Source organism: Lampetra planeri, unplaced genomic scaffold, assembly GCF_965212315.1.
Source record: "Lampetra planeri unplaced genomic scaffold, kcLamPlan1.2.h2 scaffold_1258, whole genome shotgun sequence".
NCBI classification, from domain to species: Eukaryota; Metazoa; Chordata; class Hyperoartia; order Petromyzontiformes; family Petromyzontidae; genus Lampetra; species Lampetra planeri.
In genome coordinates, this window is record NW_027613974.1 from 17,398 (window position 1) to 31,319 (window position 13,922).

Below are 13,922 nucleotides of genomic sequence, written 5' to 3' on the forward strand. Positions count from 1 at the left end.
AAGCTACTCGCAGGTGAAGCTAACGCGGCGGCCGTGTTCGCTATGATGACTGGGCTGTCAGATTCAAACTGAGAGCTCTGCGGAGATTAATATCCGAATCGAACGTCTCTCACCTTCAGGAACCGGCCGTTCTTCCTGCAGCGACCATCACGGCGGGTAGAAGCCGGACATCCGCATGAACGATTTATCGGCGTCAAATGAGGCCGTTTACTGTTTTTTATTCGACAAATTCATAAACCTATGCAACCGCTTATTTTAATAAATAATATGATGCGGGTGGAAGGTCCATTCAAAGTTTTTTAAAATGCCTCCGTGACTGTTTTTAATTAGGCACCAGTATGGGGGCCTAATTCCGTCACGTGACCATTCCAACGCGTGGAATTCGCTGCAAAAACGTTTCGGATGAATTCTGCCACAGACAGAGATATCATCATATCTGTGCTATTAAAATTCCTTTTTTTCCTTTAATGAATTAATTAGTTTAACAAGTTTGATGAAAAATAGATCTAATTTTAAACTACTCGCATGTAAAGTTACAATCTGAGGTCATTCATTTTATTTGTATAGCCCAACATCCCAATTACAATGTGTCGATGAATTTTGCTGTCTGTACAATACTACAACCTCTGTCCTTTAGAACCTCGGTCAGGGTGAGGACAAACTGCCCAAAAACCCTTGTAACAAGAAAAAAAAAAACAGCAGAAACCTCAGGGAACCACAGAAAGAGGGATCCCTCTGCCTGGGACAGACCAGACTAACAATGAACCGTTGAATGTTGAATGAACAGACAATGAAGGTACTGAGGTGAAAGAAGAGATGTGGCTTCTGAAAGCTGCGGAAGAGTCCAACAGTGTCTGTCCATGTCTGTCCAATCACTGATGGTGGCTGGAGAAACCTGGGAGATGAGGAGGATGTCCCACGGATCCCAGTCCGTGGGGGGAGAAACATCTGCGGAATGATTAAGGCATGAACCAGTGGGATACACTGCAATCTGAAGTACTGATGTGAGTGCTCGACTGGGTGAACCCACTAGGAGAAGAGGAATCCGTTTTTAGAGCGATTACATAAGGAAAGTGGAGTAAGGGAGCGTCTTCCGTGTCTGGACTGAACATCTCCCCTGCCGGTCCAGGCATAAAACTCAGTCCACACTCAGTCTTAGCTATATGCTCTGTCAAAGGAGGCCTTAAGTGTGTTTCAGCACCCCCGGCCCAAAACTGGAAGATGGGTCCATAGGACAGGAGACTGGTAGCTAACACTATGCCACCCACTGTGGTTTTAGAGATTCTAGGAACCACAAGCAGGTCTAGGTTCTGTGAACGTAATGTTCTAGTTGGGTTATATGGTTCTACATATTCTGAGGTATGCTAGAGCCTGACGTTTCATGGCTTTATAAGTAAGGAGAAATGTTTGAAAAAACGAGGAGCAGCATTTTGGACCAGCTGAAAGCTCTTCAGTGAGTTATTTGGACAACCTGAAAACAGGGAATTGCAGTAATCCAACCTGGAAGTAGGACTTTATATCTCAGTCTAGATCAGAGGTCAAACTGGTGAAAACACAACACGCCTTCAGTTTGTGTGAAAACTCTTTATGTGAAAAATAAATCTGAGTTTGTGTAGGAACAGAAATATAAAAATAGAACATGTGATTTTTCAGATTAAGAGCTGGTGAACTTCAGACTGCTTCCTGTCACTTGATACCAGACAGAATTAATTTCTTCGTCTATTCATGCTGAGCCAAACGTCGGATTAGTCCGCGCGTCTGGGTCGTCGCTGTCAGTGAAGTCTTCGGGATCGAGATCGGCCTCAAACATCCGCTGCAACAAGGCGTCAACGGTCCGATACCCTGACGGGTCAAAGGTCAAAGGTCACAGCTGGGACGCGTCCATCATCAAAGCACTAAGGTCAGTTTGTCACCTGACTGACAGGTAACGTGATCTTTCAACATAAAAGCATCTTAATCCAATTGATTTCAATTTAAAACACAAAATTTTACACAGACACACACATCAGTGTTTCTTACGTTTGGAAGCGATCTTAAACATCAGAGCAGGTTTTCTTGCTCTTCTCTGATTGGCTGGTTCCCAGGTCATTGTCGATGGTTTCCATGGCGTCAACGAGGTTTTCCTCTAATGTTTCCCTGTTGCAGACAAACCAAACCACACGCACATGCACACTGCTGTGAGCACAGCAGGTAGGCAGGTACCTGCCAGACGACACTCAGGGTCACACACTGTGCAACGGCGAGGTTCCAGCTCCTCGATCTTCTTCTCCACCGACGTCTGCAGATCGCTCTTCCCCACCGAGTACTCCACGAAGAACGCCTCCAGCACGAATGCCACAAAGATGCTGCAATGCAACAGGAAGTGACTTTGCTGCTGCGCCGTGATTGGTCCGTTGGGCAGTTCTGCACCGGGCTCTTACTTGATGATGATGATGACGACCACGACGTGAAACAGGACGAAGAAGATTCTGGCGCTGACGTGTGTGACGGCCGTGAATCCACTGCTGAGCAGTGACGACTGGTTAAGAATCTGAACGCGAGTGACAGGATGCCAGGGGTGGGGTCAAACCAGGGAGGAGGCAGGGTCATCTGTGAGAAGTGGAGTCAGACAGAGTGGGGGGGTGTCCTCCCTGAGGGGCGGGGTCAGATGTGAGTGAGATGTGGGTCTTAAGTTGGGGGTCAAATGAGTGGGGGAGTAAGGTGTATGTGTGTGTGTGTGTGTGTGGTGGTGGTGGTGGGGGGGTCAGAGGTGTGGTGGTCAGAAGGGGAGGTTCAGATGTGGGGGGGCCACAGAAGGATATCATGCCACTGGTTGACCACGGTGAGCTCCACCAGCAGGACGAAGGATGACACCACGTCATTGAAGTTGTTCTTGCAGTAGTTGAGTGCGGCGAAGGCGGTGGCGAAGGCGGTTCCCTTCAGCTGTGGATTCCACAGAACGCCTTGGCCGGGTCACCGGAGTCCTCGGCATAGAACTTCACTTTGCCCTTGAACAGCTCCATCCCGACCACGGCGAAGACATAGTACACCACCTATGGGGGGAAGCCCTGAGCAAGCACCGCCACCAGCGGCCGGCGCTGGCTCCGCCTACTTACCAGGATCAGCTGACCGAAGGTGAGGATCGCCGGCCCGATCCGGATCAACGTGTTGATGATTGTACGGAACCTGGGCGAGAGAACGCAGACGTGACCGGCTGGTACCACGGCAACCGCTTCTTCTCTCCAACCAATCAGAAGTGCAGGACTTTTCAGGAATGTCATGACATTGTGAGCAAAAAGCAAAGTCGTCAGAGTCAAGATTGACGGTCCAATACCTTGAGAGGTCAAAGGTCAATTATCTGTACCACAGCTAGGGGCATGGCCTGAGATGAGTGGACACTTACATCATCAAAGCGCTAATGTCTGTTTGTCACATGACTGATCAGTCACATGATCTGTCAAGATACGAGCATCTTAACTGAATCAATCTTAATTAAAAAAACCACACATACACACGCAACCACAGACACAGTCATGACATCATCAGCTGCCACCTGGCAGCCAATCAGAGAGCAGCTGAGGCGGGTGGGTGTGGTCGAACTCTTGATGCTGTCGACCACTCGGACCAGACGCAGGACGCGAAGGATGAAGACGATGTCCAGGATCTGACGGCTGCTGTAACCACCAGCTGCTGCAGCGACACACACTTCAAGTGAGGCCACAAACACACAACCAATCACTCACCTGCATGTAACTCACACGACTCCAAGGCGGAGGTTAACAATGGTGGCGACGAGCGCCGAGACCACGATGATGGTGTCGAACCTACGGACAGGAAGGAAACGTCTGGGTGTGTGTGTCTGTGTGTGTGTGTGTGTGTGTGTGTGTGTGTGCTGCCCTCACCAGTTCCAGAAGCTGTGTCTGGAGAAGAAGGATCTGGGTTCGAACACATAGATCTTCATCAGGATCTCGAGCAGGTAGAGGGCCAGGAACACCCACTCTGAGTTGGAGATCAGAGGGTTCTTCTCATCCAGCCCAATGAACACAGCATTCACCAGGATGATCAGGTCATAGATCACCACGAACGCCCTGAAGCACCGCAGGTCAAAGGTCACGGCACACCGCCGGTCAAACGTCGTCACAGGTCGTCACAGGTCACCTCAGGTCATCTCCCATCGTTGTAGGTCACAAGTTGTCACACGTCTTCACTCACCGGTGTTTCACCAGGTGACACACAAGCCGGCTGGGGGCGGACAGGTAGAGGGCGGGGCATAAATTGCTCAGCGGGTGTGGCCTCGACTTGAGCGTGATGACCTCGATGTTCAGCAGGTCAGCGAGCTGAAGGAACGACCTTTGACCTGAGGGAGTGAAGTCACAGCTAACACTAGAAGGCAGGGTTGTGACGTGTGTGTGTGTGTGTGTATCTGTCTCTGTGTAAGTGCGTGTGTATGTATGTGAGTGTGTGTGTTATGTGTCTGTGTATGTGCATGTTCATGTCATGTTTTTGACATTAAGAATAAAACACCAGTTTTGTGTTTACAACTGTTTGTATCTTTGTGTGTATTGTGTATTCAAACCTTGATACCGTTCCAACAGACTGGTTTCCACTGACCTGACATTCTGACTAAAACTAAAGGTTTCAGTTGGCAAAAATAAGACTAAGCACTAAAAGACTAAATCAGAATGACTGTAAAAATTAACTTTGTGTGTGTGTCTGTGTGTGTCCTGTATGTGTGTGTGTGTGAGAGATGCCCACTGATGGCGCCCTGGTTCTTGTCGTCACAGACGCTCCACAGCAGCTCTCCGGTGGGCGGAGCTAATGTCGGGCTGCACCAATTGGACAAGCCGGTTCCAGTTGTCTCGTGTCACCAGCGGCTCATCGCCGGGTGCGTAGCTGTTCCTGCAGGACATGGAACGCTCGCAGCAGCTTGTGGCGCTTGGACCTGACGAGCTGCCGCACCTCCTCCTGCAGTGCGACACCACAACGCTAACGTCCTTAGCATCCATTTAGACGCCTTCAAGTGTTTCTTGTAGTTGTTGAAGACGACGGCCAAGAAGACAGACATGAAGATGTAGGTGTTGACCAGGATGTACACAATGAAGAAGATGGCGAAGGCCAAGCTGGCGTTGTATGCCGGCATCCTGCCGACACAAAGACAACGTGGTGACGCATGGTGGGTGTGTCGCATCGAGCGGCGTCAGGAAGGAGAGAAGCTCACATGACGTCGGGGCTGTTGGCCGTGGTGACGAGGACGTACAGGTCGAACACCACGTCCAGGTAGCTGGTGAAGTATGGAGCTCCGTCGATGGTTGTCAGGCCGCTACAGAAAGGTCGCGATCAGACAATGTCACATTCAAAGGTCATGTTCAGACGTCACACTCACCCTAAACAACTCACCGTTTGCCGAGGAGTTTGAGCGCCATCAATGAGAAGATCAACACGCTGAACATGAAGAGCAGGAACACGGAGAAGATCTGAGGGAGAGCGTTCCTGATGCTGCGGAACGCCCGCCGGAGCTGAACCCACGGACACAGACACACACACAAACACACAGAGACACACACAACATGCACATACACAACACAAACAATACACGCACACAGACATAACACACGCAAGCACACATACCACACACAAACACGCACACACAAGAGGCTGCTTGTTACTGATGATGCATTCAGGTGCTGTAAGAACACACATACGGTGCTGTGGTTACCTGGCGACCCTCAGTGACGTTAACCAATAGCAGCGGGCGAAGGACTCTGGACCAGCGGACAGCGTAACAGCTGGCGGCTGTCAGGGCGCCGTAGACGATCATGTCAATGAGCGTGAGCTGGATGACGGAAACAACCAATCAGCATGAGACATGACGCTGGACTGCGATTGGTTCAGCTGGCGAGGGCCAGAGCCCAACGCAGCAAAACAAGAGACGGCGAAGGGTTAACGTAGTCTGACTAGGCGGAACGTTCCACAGTGTCACTTGAACAGGAAGTGAAACCACAGCCCCTTCGGCATCACAGAGCCCCTCCCACAGAGTCGTGGCCCCTCCCACTTCACAGAGCCGCTCGCATCCAGATGTAGCCCCTCTCACCCAGATGCAGCCCCCCCTTCTCTGATGTAGCCCTCCCATTTTCATGTAGCCACGCCCACCTGGACGTAGCCCCTCCTACCGCAACAATGGCGATGATACAGATGTTCTTCGGATCCTTCCAGAATTTGTCTCGTGGAATGACTCGGGCATAATGAACGAGTCGACAGGTGAAGACGAGAAGACACAGGAGCTCCATCAGCAGGGTCACCTGAGGACACAGTGGGACTACAGTCTTTAAACCTCTTTCAACCTTCAACCAGAGTTAGCTGTTAGCATGTAGCGGCAGCCGTCTGTCTCACCCATGTCGGCAGAGGGATGACGGCTGGCTCCTCGAACAGAGCCAGAGACAGGTCGAGAAGGATGAAGACGTACAGGAGAACTTGGAGGAACCAGTGGTTGTAGAGCAGGTACAACCTGGAACACATGGTGGGCGGGGTTTAGTGTGGATGAGGCGCTGTGGGCGGGGACAACAGGCAGCGGCCTCACCTAACGGCCCTGCGGTGACGTGTCAAAGAATATGTTCCTGTTGTACTGAGCATCCGACACGTAGATGGCGGCGAGGTCGAAGTCCTGGAACAACGTCATAACTTTTACTGTGAAACTTCCAGCACTTCTTGTTCCACTGGCAGTGTGACAGGAAGTGGACATGGACTGTGTATAATCAGGAAACGACAAACTCCTGATGCAGCACATCATCAGCAAGTATGCATCAGTCGGAAAGTTTTCAAAGAAACACAGAAAGAATTAAAAAAACTTCAAGAAAGACAGTGAACAGTGATGTCACGTGCTGGTTGAGTGACGTCAACAATTCGTGTGTGTGTGTGTGGGGGGGGGGGGGGGCAAAACAAAACATCAGCAGAATCTTCTGCACAGACCGGAAGTCAAAAGTCCGTCCGTCCATCATGTGACCGTTACAAACTGAGACGGACGAACGCATTTTTTTTTTACCGAAAAAAACATCGTTTTTTCTTCAGACAGACGCAGTTTTCATGCACTCACGCAGCTTTTCACATAGTTTTCCGTCTCACCTCCTTGCTCTTTGCGCAGCTGGTTCCGTTCGAACTTTCTGGTCCGGATTCGGTTTCCCGTGGCTCCGACATGTCGACCTCTTTTGATCCCTCCGAAATGGAAGCGGGTCCAGATCTTCGTGCGTTCACTCGGAACTCTTTCTCTGCGGTTCTGAGCTTAGTGTTCGTCCAAGATGCAGCATGATGCTTCCTGTCCGAGCTGCTGCGTTCATGGCCCGTCGGACAAACCACTGCTGGAGCCAGTGACGTGTAAACTATGATATTCTCACGGATCAGTGAATAACTAGACACATACATCTGTCATCATGGTTGATTGAACGAACCGACACCCGGCAACGTTTCACATCCTCATCATCACCATCACGTCTGACTACACACACAGACTCACACAGGCACATACTCAGTCTCAGACACACGCACACGCACACACAGACCACATAGGGTCCCTGAGCCTGTTTAAAATCCAGTGTTCACAGCAGCTTCAGGAGACTTCCGGGCCAGAGAGTGAACGTGTCTGTTTGTGCAAATATCATGATTCTGAGTTGAATGTGGGGCCCTAAAGGCACCACAAGGAGTCATGTGACTGTCATTCATAAAAAAAAAAAAAAAAACTTGACCTCTGATTTGAACACTGATAATTGATTTGTGATAATGGCCATTCCAATCATCCAGTAGAGATCAATGAACGAGGTCAAAGGTCAACGCAAACTCGTTTCAATCTGGTCAAAAAGACTTTTATTTTGGAAATCTCAGCATCAAACAATGAAACTTTGGTTAGAATTTAACGAGATTCATTAGATTCAGCAGTTTGTTTCACCAACAGATGTCATGTTTTCACATGTTTTGAGCTTCACATATTTCATGTTTCACATATTTCATGTTTCATGTTTTACATGAAACAAAACAGCACAAGTGAAAAATGTCATGTTTCGCATGTTTCATGTTTTACATTTCATGTTTCACGTTTTATGTTTCAGCTTGAAAAAAACATTGATTTGAAATCAAACATTTGTTCAGCTGCTGCGTCAGACACAAACAGCCGATGGCACTAACTCTGATTCACTGTCAAACAAGGTGACGTCACTTTGGATGTCAGCCTGTTGGCTTAGACAAGCATGAGAATAGAAACGTCAGACGGACAATAAATAAAATAAATTTAACAAATGTCCTTTAAACGCTTTCATGATTATTATCATTACTATTAATTTAGTCAAGTTGTGAAGGTCAAAGGTCAATAGTCATGTTTCTACAACATGACTTGCATTAATTAACTTTTTTCACTTTTGATGAATCAACATCATGATGAACTATTCATTTTAAAAAGTATTCTCATTGAAATAAATGCACTTGATTTCTTGATCAATCACAAAGGCACGATCAGTGATTGGTAAAATGCTACGATGGTGTTCAACAAAACTCCTCATTAGCTTAGCTTAGCATAACGTATAGAGGCAAGGGAACGCTTCAACCTAGCTAAGTATTAAGAGTAGCAGCAAGAGAACTGTTAGCCTTGCTTAGCATGACCACTAGAAGCAACAGAACTCTTTGCTTGGCATGAAGACCACAGCTGAAGCAAGGGAACTGTTAGCCTAGCTTAGCATAGCTGTCCAAAGCACTGTATGCTAACAACAGCAGCGCGTCATTGGCCGGACATGTTGGTTGGAGGCACTTCAACAACGCAGGTGGTGATAACCAGTAAGGTGGCAGGGGATTGGTCGTCATGTGGCATCGCAGTGAATCCTGTCAGAGAAGTTTGGGTCGCAGCGGATTTGCTCGCACCGACGAGAATGCTCCGATGTGTGTGATGAGATTGGGTTCCACGCTGTGAGAACCTCCAGGAACCGTCTGCGCCATCTCGTACAGAACCATGTCCTTAGCGTTCCCCTTAATGCAGAATACTCCGTCCAAGTACTCAGCGACCCTGAGTGCTGCGTTGCCAGGGAACAGCATGGCAGGCGTACAGCACTCAGTTGCCGGGGCGACAGCGTAGAACTGCGGGGAAATGCGGCGCAGTTCCAGCAGGTAGTGGCGCCCCACCAGTTCGGCGGCGGCCATCAGGTAGAGCGTGAAGAACAGCAGGTGGCCGGCCGACAGCGTGAAGGAGAATGCACACGGTTTCCACCGCGGGACGGCCAGGAGAAGGAGCGTCGCCCCCACCAGCCCCAGCCCCACCCACTCCAGGATGCGGAACGGTTCCGGGTTCCAGTAGCGCTGCAGGCGCTCCGGGTGGTACAACTTGATGTAAAGCGTCCGCAGAGCGAAGCGGCGTGACAGCAGGTCCTGGATGACGGCAAAGAAGTCGGGTCGGGGCAGAGCGTCGTCCTCCAGAACTACCATGTTCCGTGGCCGCAGCAGCTCCATGCCGCGCCGCAGGCAGAACACATAATCCCTCTTCTCACGCTCAAAGGTATTGACACTGCTGCCACGTTGGCGTTCCACCACTGGCCGGCGGATCACCCGGAAGTGTCCATCCAGCAGACGGGCGTCCTGGTTCTCCTGCGGACCAGCTTCCACGTCACAGACCAGAACCTCTGCGCAGCGGTGACGCCCGCAGCCGCTTAGCAACTCACTCAGCTGACGCATCACCTGCAGCAGGTAGTGGAAGTCCCGCCCCTCCCTGCGCTGCGTCGTCACCACGGTGACCAGCAGCTCAGGACGCTGCGCCACATTGTTGAAGGACGCGGGTGGCAGACGCGTTCTGCCAGAACCGCAGCGCATCCTGTCCACGGGCCAGGCTGTCCTGCAGAACCTCCTCGCTCATAGCGTCCAAGTACACGGAACGCAGGAAGAAATACGAGTAGAGCAGCCGCTGGCAGCACACAGGGAGAACCACGCAGAACGTCAGCGCCGAAAGAACCACGGCCTGAGTGACGGCGCTCGACCAGCGCACATACTGACAGACAGACGGCCGCCATCGAGGCATCAGAACCGGTGTGAAACAGAACTTCAAAGGGAGAATGTCAGAGGCAGAACGTCAGCAGGAGTACTTCAGCAGGACATTAGAAGAACGTCAGAGGGAGAACGTCAGCAGGACATTAGAAGAACGTCAGAGGGAGAACGTCAGCAGGACAATGTCAGCAGAACTTCAGCAGGAGAACGTTAGAGGGAGAACATGAGAAGGACAACATCAGCATACCGTCACCAGGAGAACATCAGAGAGAGGACGTCAGCAGGACATTGAAAGAACGTCAGCAGGAGAACGTCAGCATAACGTCAGCATGAGAACGTCAGCAGGAGAACGTCAGCAGGAGAACGTCTGCAGGTCATTAGAAGAACGTCAGAGGGAGAACGTCAGCAGGACAATGTCAGCAGAACTTCAGCAGGAGAACGTTAGAGGGAGAACATGAGAAGGACAACATCAGCATACCGTCACCAGGAGAACATCAGAGAGAGGACGTCAGCAGGACATTGAAAGAACGTCAGCAGGAGAACGTCAGCATAACGTCAGCATGAGAACGTCAGAGGGAGAACGTCAGCAGGAGAACGTCTGCAGGTCATTAAAAGAACGTCAGCAGGAGAACGTCAGCATAACGTCAGCAGGAGAACGTCAGAGGGAGAACGTCAGCAGAACGTCAGCAGGAGAACGTCTGCAGGTCATTAAAAGAACGTTAGCAGGAGAACGTCAGAATAACGTCAGCATGAGAACGTCAGCAGGAGAATGTCTGCAGGAGAACGTCTGCAGGTCATTAAAAGAACGTCAGCAGGAGAACGTCAGCAGGAGAACATCAGAGGGAGAACGTCAGCAGAACGTCAGAGGGAGAACGTCTGCAGGTCATTAGCAGAACGTCAGAGAGAGAACGTCAGCAGGAGAACGTCAGAGGGAGAACGTCAGCAGAACGTCAGAGGGAGAACGTCTGCAGGTCATTAGCAGAACATCAGATAGAGAACGTCAGCAGGAGAACTTCAGCAGGAGAACGTCATCAGAACATCAGAGGGACCAGGGTCACTGAGTCTTTAAGACTCAGGGTTTAAGGTGGACGTTTCTGGCGTCTGTAGAAGGAAAAAGTGTGACTCAGCTGATGTGTCATGTGACCCAACATGTGGACATGTGTCAGATGTCACATCATATCAACCTGTAGAAGAACTCTGGACTGCACATCCAACTGACGTCCACTGCTGGAGCATCTGAGGACAGAGGGAGCAAGGATGGAGGGAGAGAGGACACAGGATGTAAGGACAGAGGGAATGTACTTTCACTCCTGCAGTACTATAGTTGTACATGTGTATTCATACATGCGGTATTATTGAGCAGTAATAATGTGTAATGTTACATAATAATGTTACAGTAACAGTCTGTGTCTCTTTTCTTCCGACTCAGACAAACCGGAAACCGGCAACAAACGTGACTCAAGACAGAAAGTGTCCACGACACTGATCTATCGGCTTTTAATGTGACATTCTTCATCCATTCCGGTACACAGATCACCGTCACGTCGAGGAACGTGCGCAGCTAGTGGGTTAACGTTCGGCTAACCGGTCCGTCCGGTTTGTTTCCACACAGAAGAAGGAACGACACTCACGGGGAGCTGACGAGCCGCCGCCATGTCCGACTCATTTACCGTAACGGACCGTGGCTCCGCGCATCGACTCGTACCGTAACACCGAGAGGAGAGGCGCGGGACGTCTTTGCTCCGCAGTCTGACTGCTCGTTCTTCTAGTTCTAGTTGTTGCTGTTGTTGTTCTTCTTCTTCTTCTTCTTCAACCAGCTGCTGCTGCTACAGTTACATAGTTCTTATATGTTCTTTACTGTTTTAGAGTCAAACTCCACCAGGTATAAAACAGAAGAATTAGTAGTAGTAGAAGTAGTATTACCAGTAGTAGTAGTAGTAGTACACCTGTAAGTAGGTGTGCCCACGTGTTTGATTGACGTATCAACTTTATTTTTCTGAACAAACATTAAACGAAGAATAAGAACAGCAGCACATTCACTGTTTTAAAACCGACTGAGGTTTTCAGAGTTTTTCTTTGATGACTTCACAGCCAGAAGAATGTTTCTCATCGCTGCAGAATCCATCTTGCTCTCACGTTTGTCCCCTGACGACATTTTCCCTCACAGATCTGAAACGACTGTCGGTCCACATCTGTGTTCTTGTGTCACTGGAAGATTCCTGAAAGAAAGTTTTATTTGGAAACAATCAAGCAGTTCTTGACTCATCACTGATTCTCACCAACAAGAATGTATTGATTTATTGCGGGTGAAGTTTGAACGTACAACGCGTCAAACTGTTAACGACCAATAATCATTTGAAGTGACGTTGAACTCTCTGTCGGGACGGAGTTTCTGCTGCAGCATCAGGTGTCAGCGGTGGGAAATCGGATCACTGCCAAGGTCACGCGCTCGCTAATGAGCCAATGGGGCGGAGCCTGAGGGGCAGGGCCAGTGAGCACCACGCCAACCACACATCAGCAAACCACCCGCTAGCATAGCCATCAGATAGCATAGTCATCAGATAGCGTAGCATCATATAGCATAGCCATCAGATAGCATAGCATCATATAGCATAGCCATCAGATAGCATAGCCATCAGATAGCATAGCCATCAGATAGCGTAGCATCAGATAGCATAGCGCCAGATAGTGTAGCCGTCACTTAGCATAGCCAGTCAGGCTGCTTCAACCACATTGATACATTGTCATGACAACAGCCATCACTAACATATGAAAACTGACGCCTTCTGGTAGTCGAGGTTGTTATGTCTCAATAAGGGAGAAAAAATTGATCATGTTCTTGATGTTACCATGACAATGAACCATCATATTTTTTAACTGTTGTTAATTTTATTGTTCATACCAACTCTCTCTCTCTTTCTGTCTGTCTCTCACAACACAACCTGTCAGCACTCCTGTTGTTCCTGTTGTCAGGTGATGTTGGTTGCCAAGGTGATAAATGATACAGTGATACTCTGTCACACTGTGTGTGTGTGTGTGTGTGTGTGTGTGTGTGTGTGTGTGTGTGTGTGTGTGTGTGTGTGTGTGACAGCTAATGGGGATTCCAGTTTTTCCAGTCAGCTCCTCCCAGTTTTAACCAGCAGCTTCCAGAGCTCCGTCGGTCAACACAGCAGCATCAGCAGCAGTAGTTGGAGTAGTTGCAGTAGTAAAAGTGGAACCAGTAGAAGCAGCAGGAGAACCAGGATGGCCTCGAACACAGCCACCATGGGGAACCTCCCCAGCGGCATTGGAATTTGTACGACAATCCCAGACATCTTGTACCTGCCTGAACTGGTGAGATACAAAGCATTCATACATCATTTGCTTCATTCATCGGCTGGAGCAAAAACGACTTATCAGAGGACTCTTTTCTGACTGACACTGACCAACAGCCTGGACCCACAGGTGTGAAGGTTTGGACCGAGGATCAGACCATCGTCCTATCATATTGTTCTTTCGTCCTATTGTATCATCTTATCATATTGTGCTGTACAATTGTCCTATCATATCGTCCTATCCTGTCATCCTATCTGTAGTCCTATCGTCCTGTCATATTCTCCTATTGTATTGTGCTATTGTATCGTGCTATCATAGTATTGTAATATTGTATCGTCTTAGCGTAACGTCCTGTCATCCAACTGTCCCAACATACCATCCTATCGTATCGTATCATCCTACCATATCGTCCTATTATGTCATCCTATAGTATTATCTAATCGTATTATCCAAAAGTATTGTCCGATCCTATAGTCCTATCCTATCGTATCGTCATCCTATCATATTGTTCTTTCTCCATCGTCCTATCACCCTATTATCCTATTGTATTGTAGTGTCCTATTGTATCATTCTATCGTATTGTATCATCCAATCATAGCATCCTATCATCGATCCAGTTT

At 49.1% G+C, this 13,922-nt stretch overlaps 2 protein-coding genes across 2 annotated transcripts; both read right to left on the minus strand.

Annotated features, from left to right (window-relative positions):
* Positions 1 to 1,723: 1,723 nt before the first annotated feature.
* On the minus strand, positions 1,724 to 7,170 carry LOC144739017 (two pore calcium channel protein 1-like). Its single transcript, XM_078622019.1, is given in 24 exon segments — positions 1,724 to 1,842; positions 2,020 to 2,056; positions 2,058 to 2,136; positions 2,229 to 2,345; positions 2,421 to 2,511; positions 2,802 to 2,933; positions 2,936 to 3,032; positions 3,096 to 3,193; positions 3,580 to 3,666; positions 3,738 to 3,753; positions 3,755 to 3,803; positions 3,882 to 4,067; positions 4,192 to 4,336; positions 4,735 to 4,780; positions 4,782 to 4,874; positions 4,876 to 4,944; positions 4,994 to 5,120; positions 5,198 to 5,299; positions 5,377 to 5,495; positions 5,696 to 5,812; positions 6,150 to 6,278; positions 6,370 to 6,484; positions 6,552 to 6,640; positions 7,099 to 7,170. Coding segments are annotated over 24 exon segments (2,331 nt in total).
* A 1,671-nt stretch (positions 7,171 to 8,841) lies between these two features.
* Positions 8,842 to 10,021, minus strand: LOC144739022 (GPI-N-acetylgalactosamine transferase PGAP4-like). The gene is given in 2 exon segments (XM_078622021.1): positions 8,842 to 9,775; positions 9,777 to 10,021. Coding segments are annotated over 2 exon segments (1,179 nt in total).
* Positions 10,022 to 13,922: the final 3,901 nt, after the last annotated feature.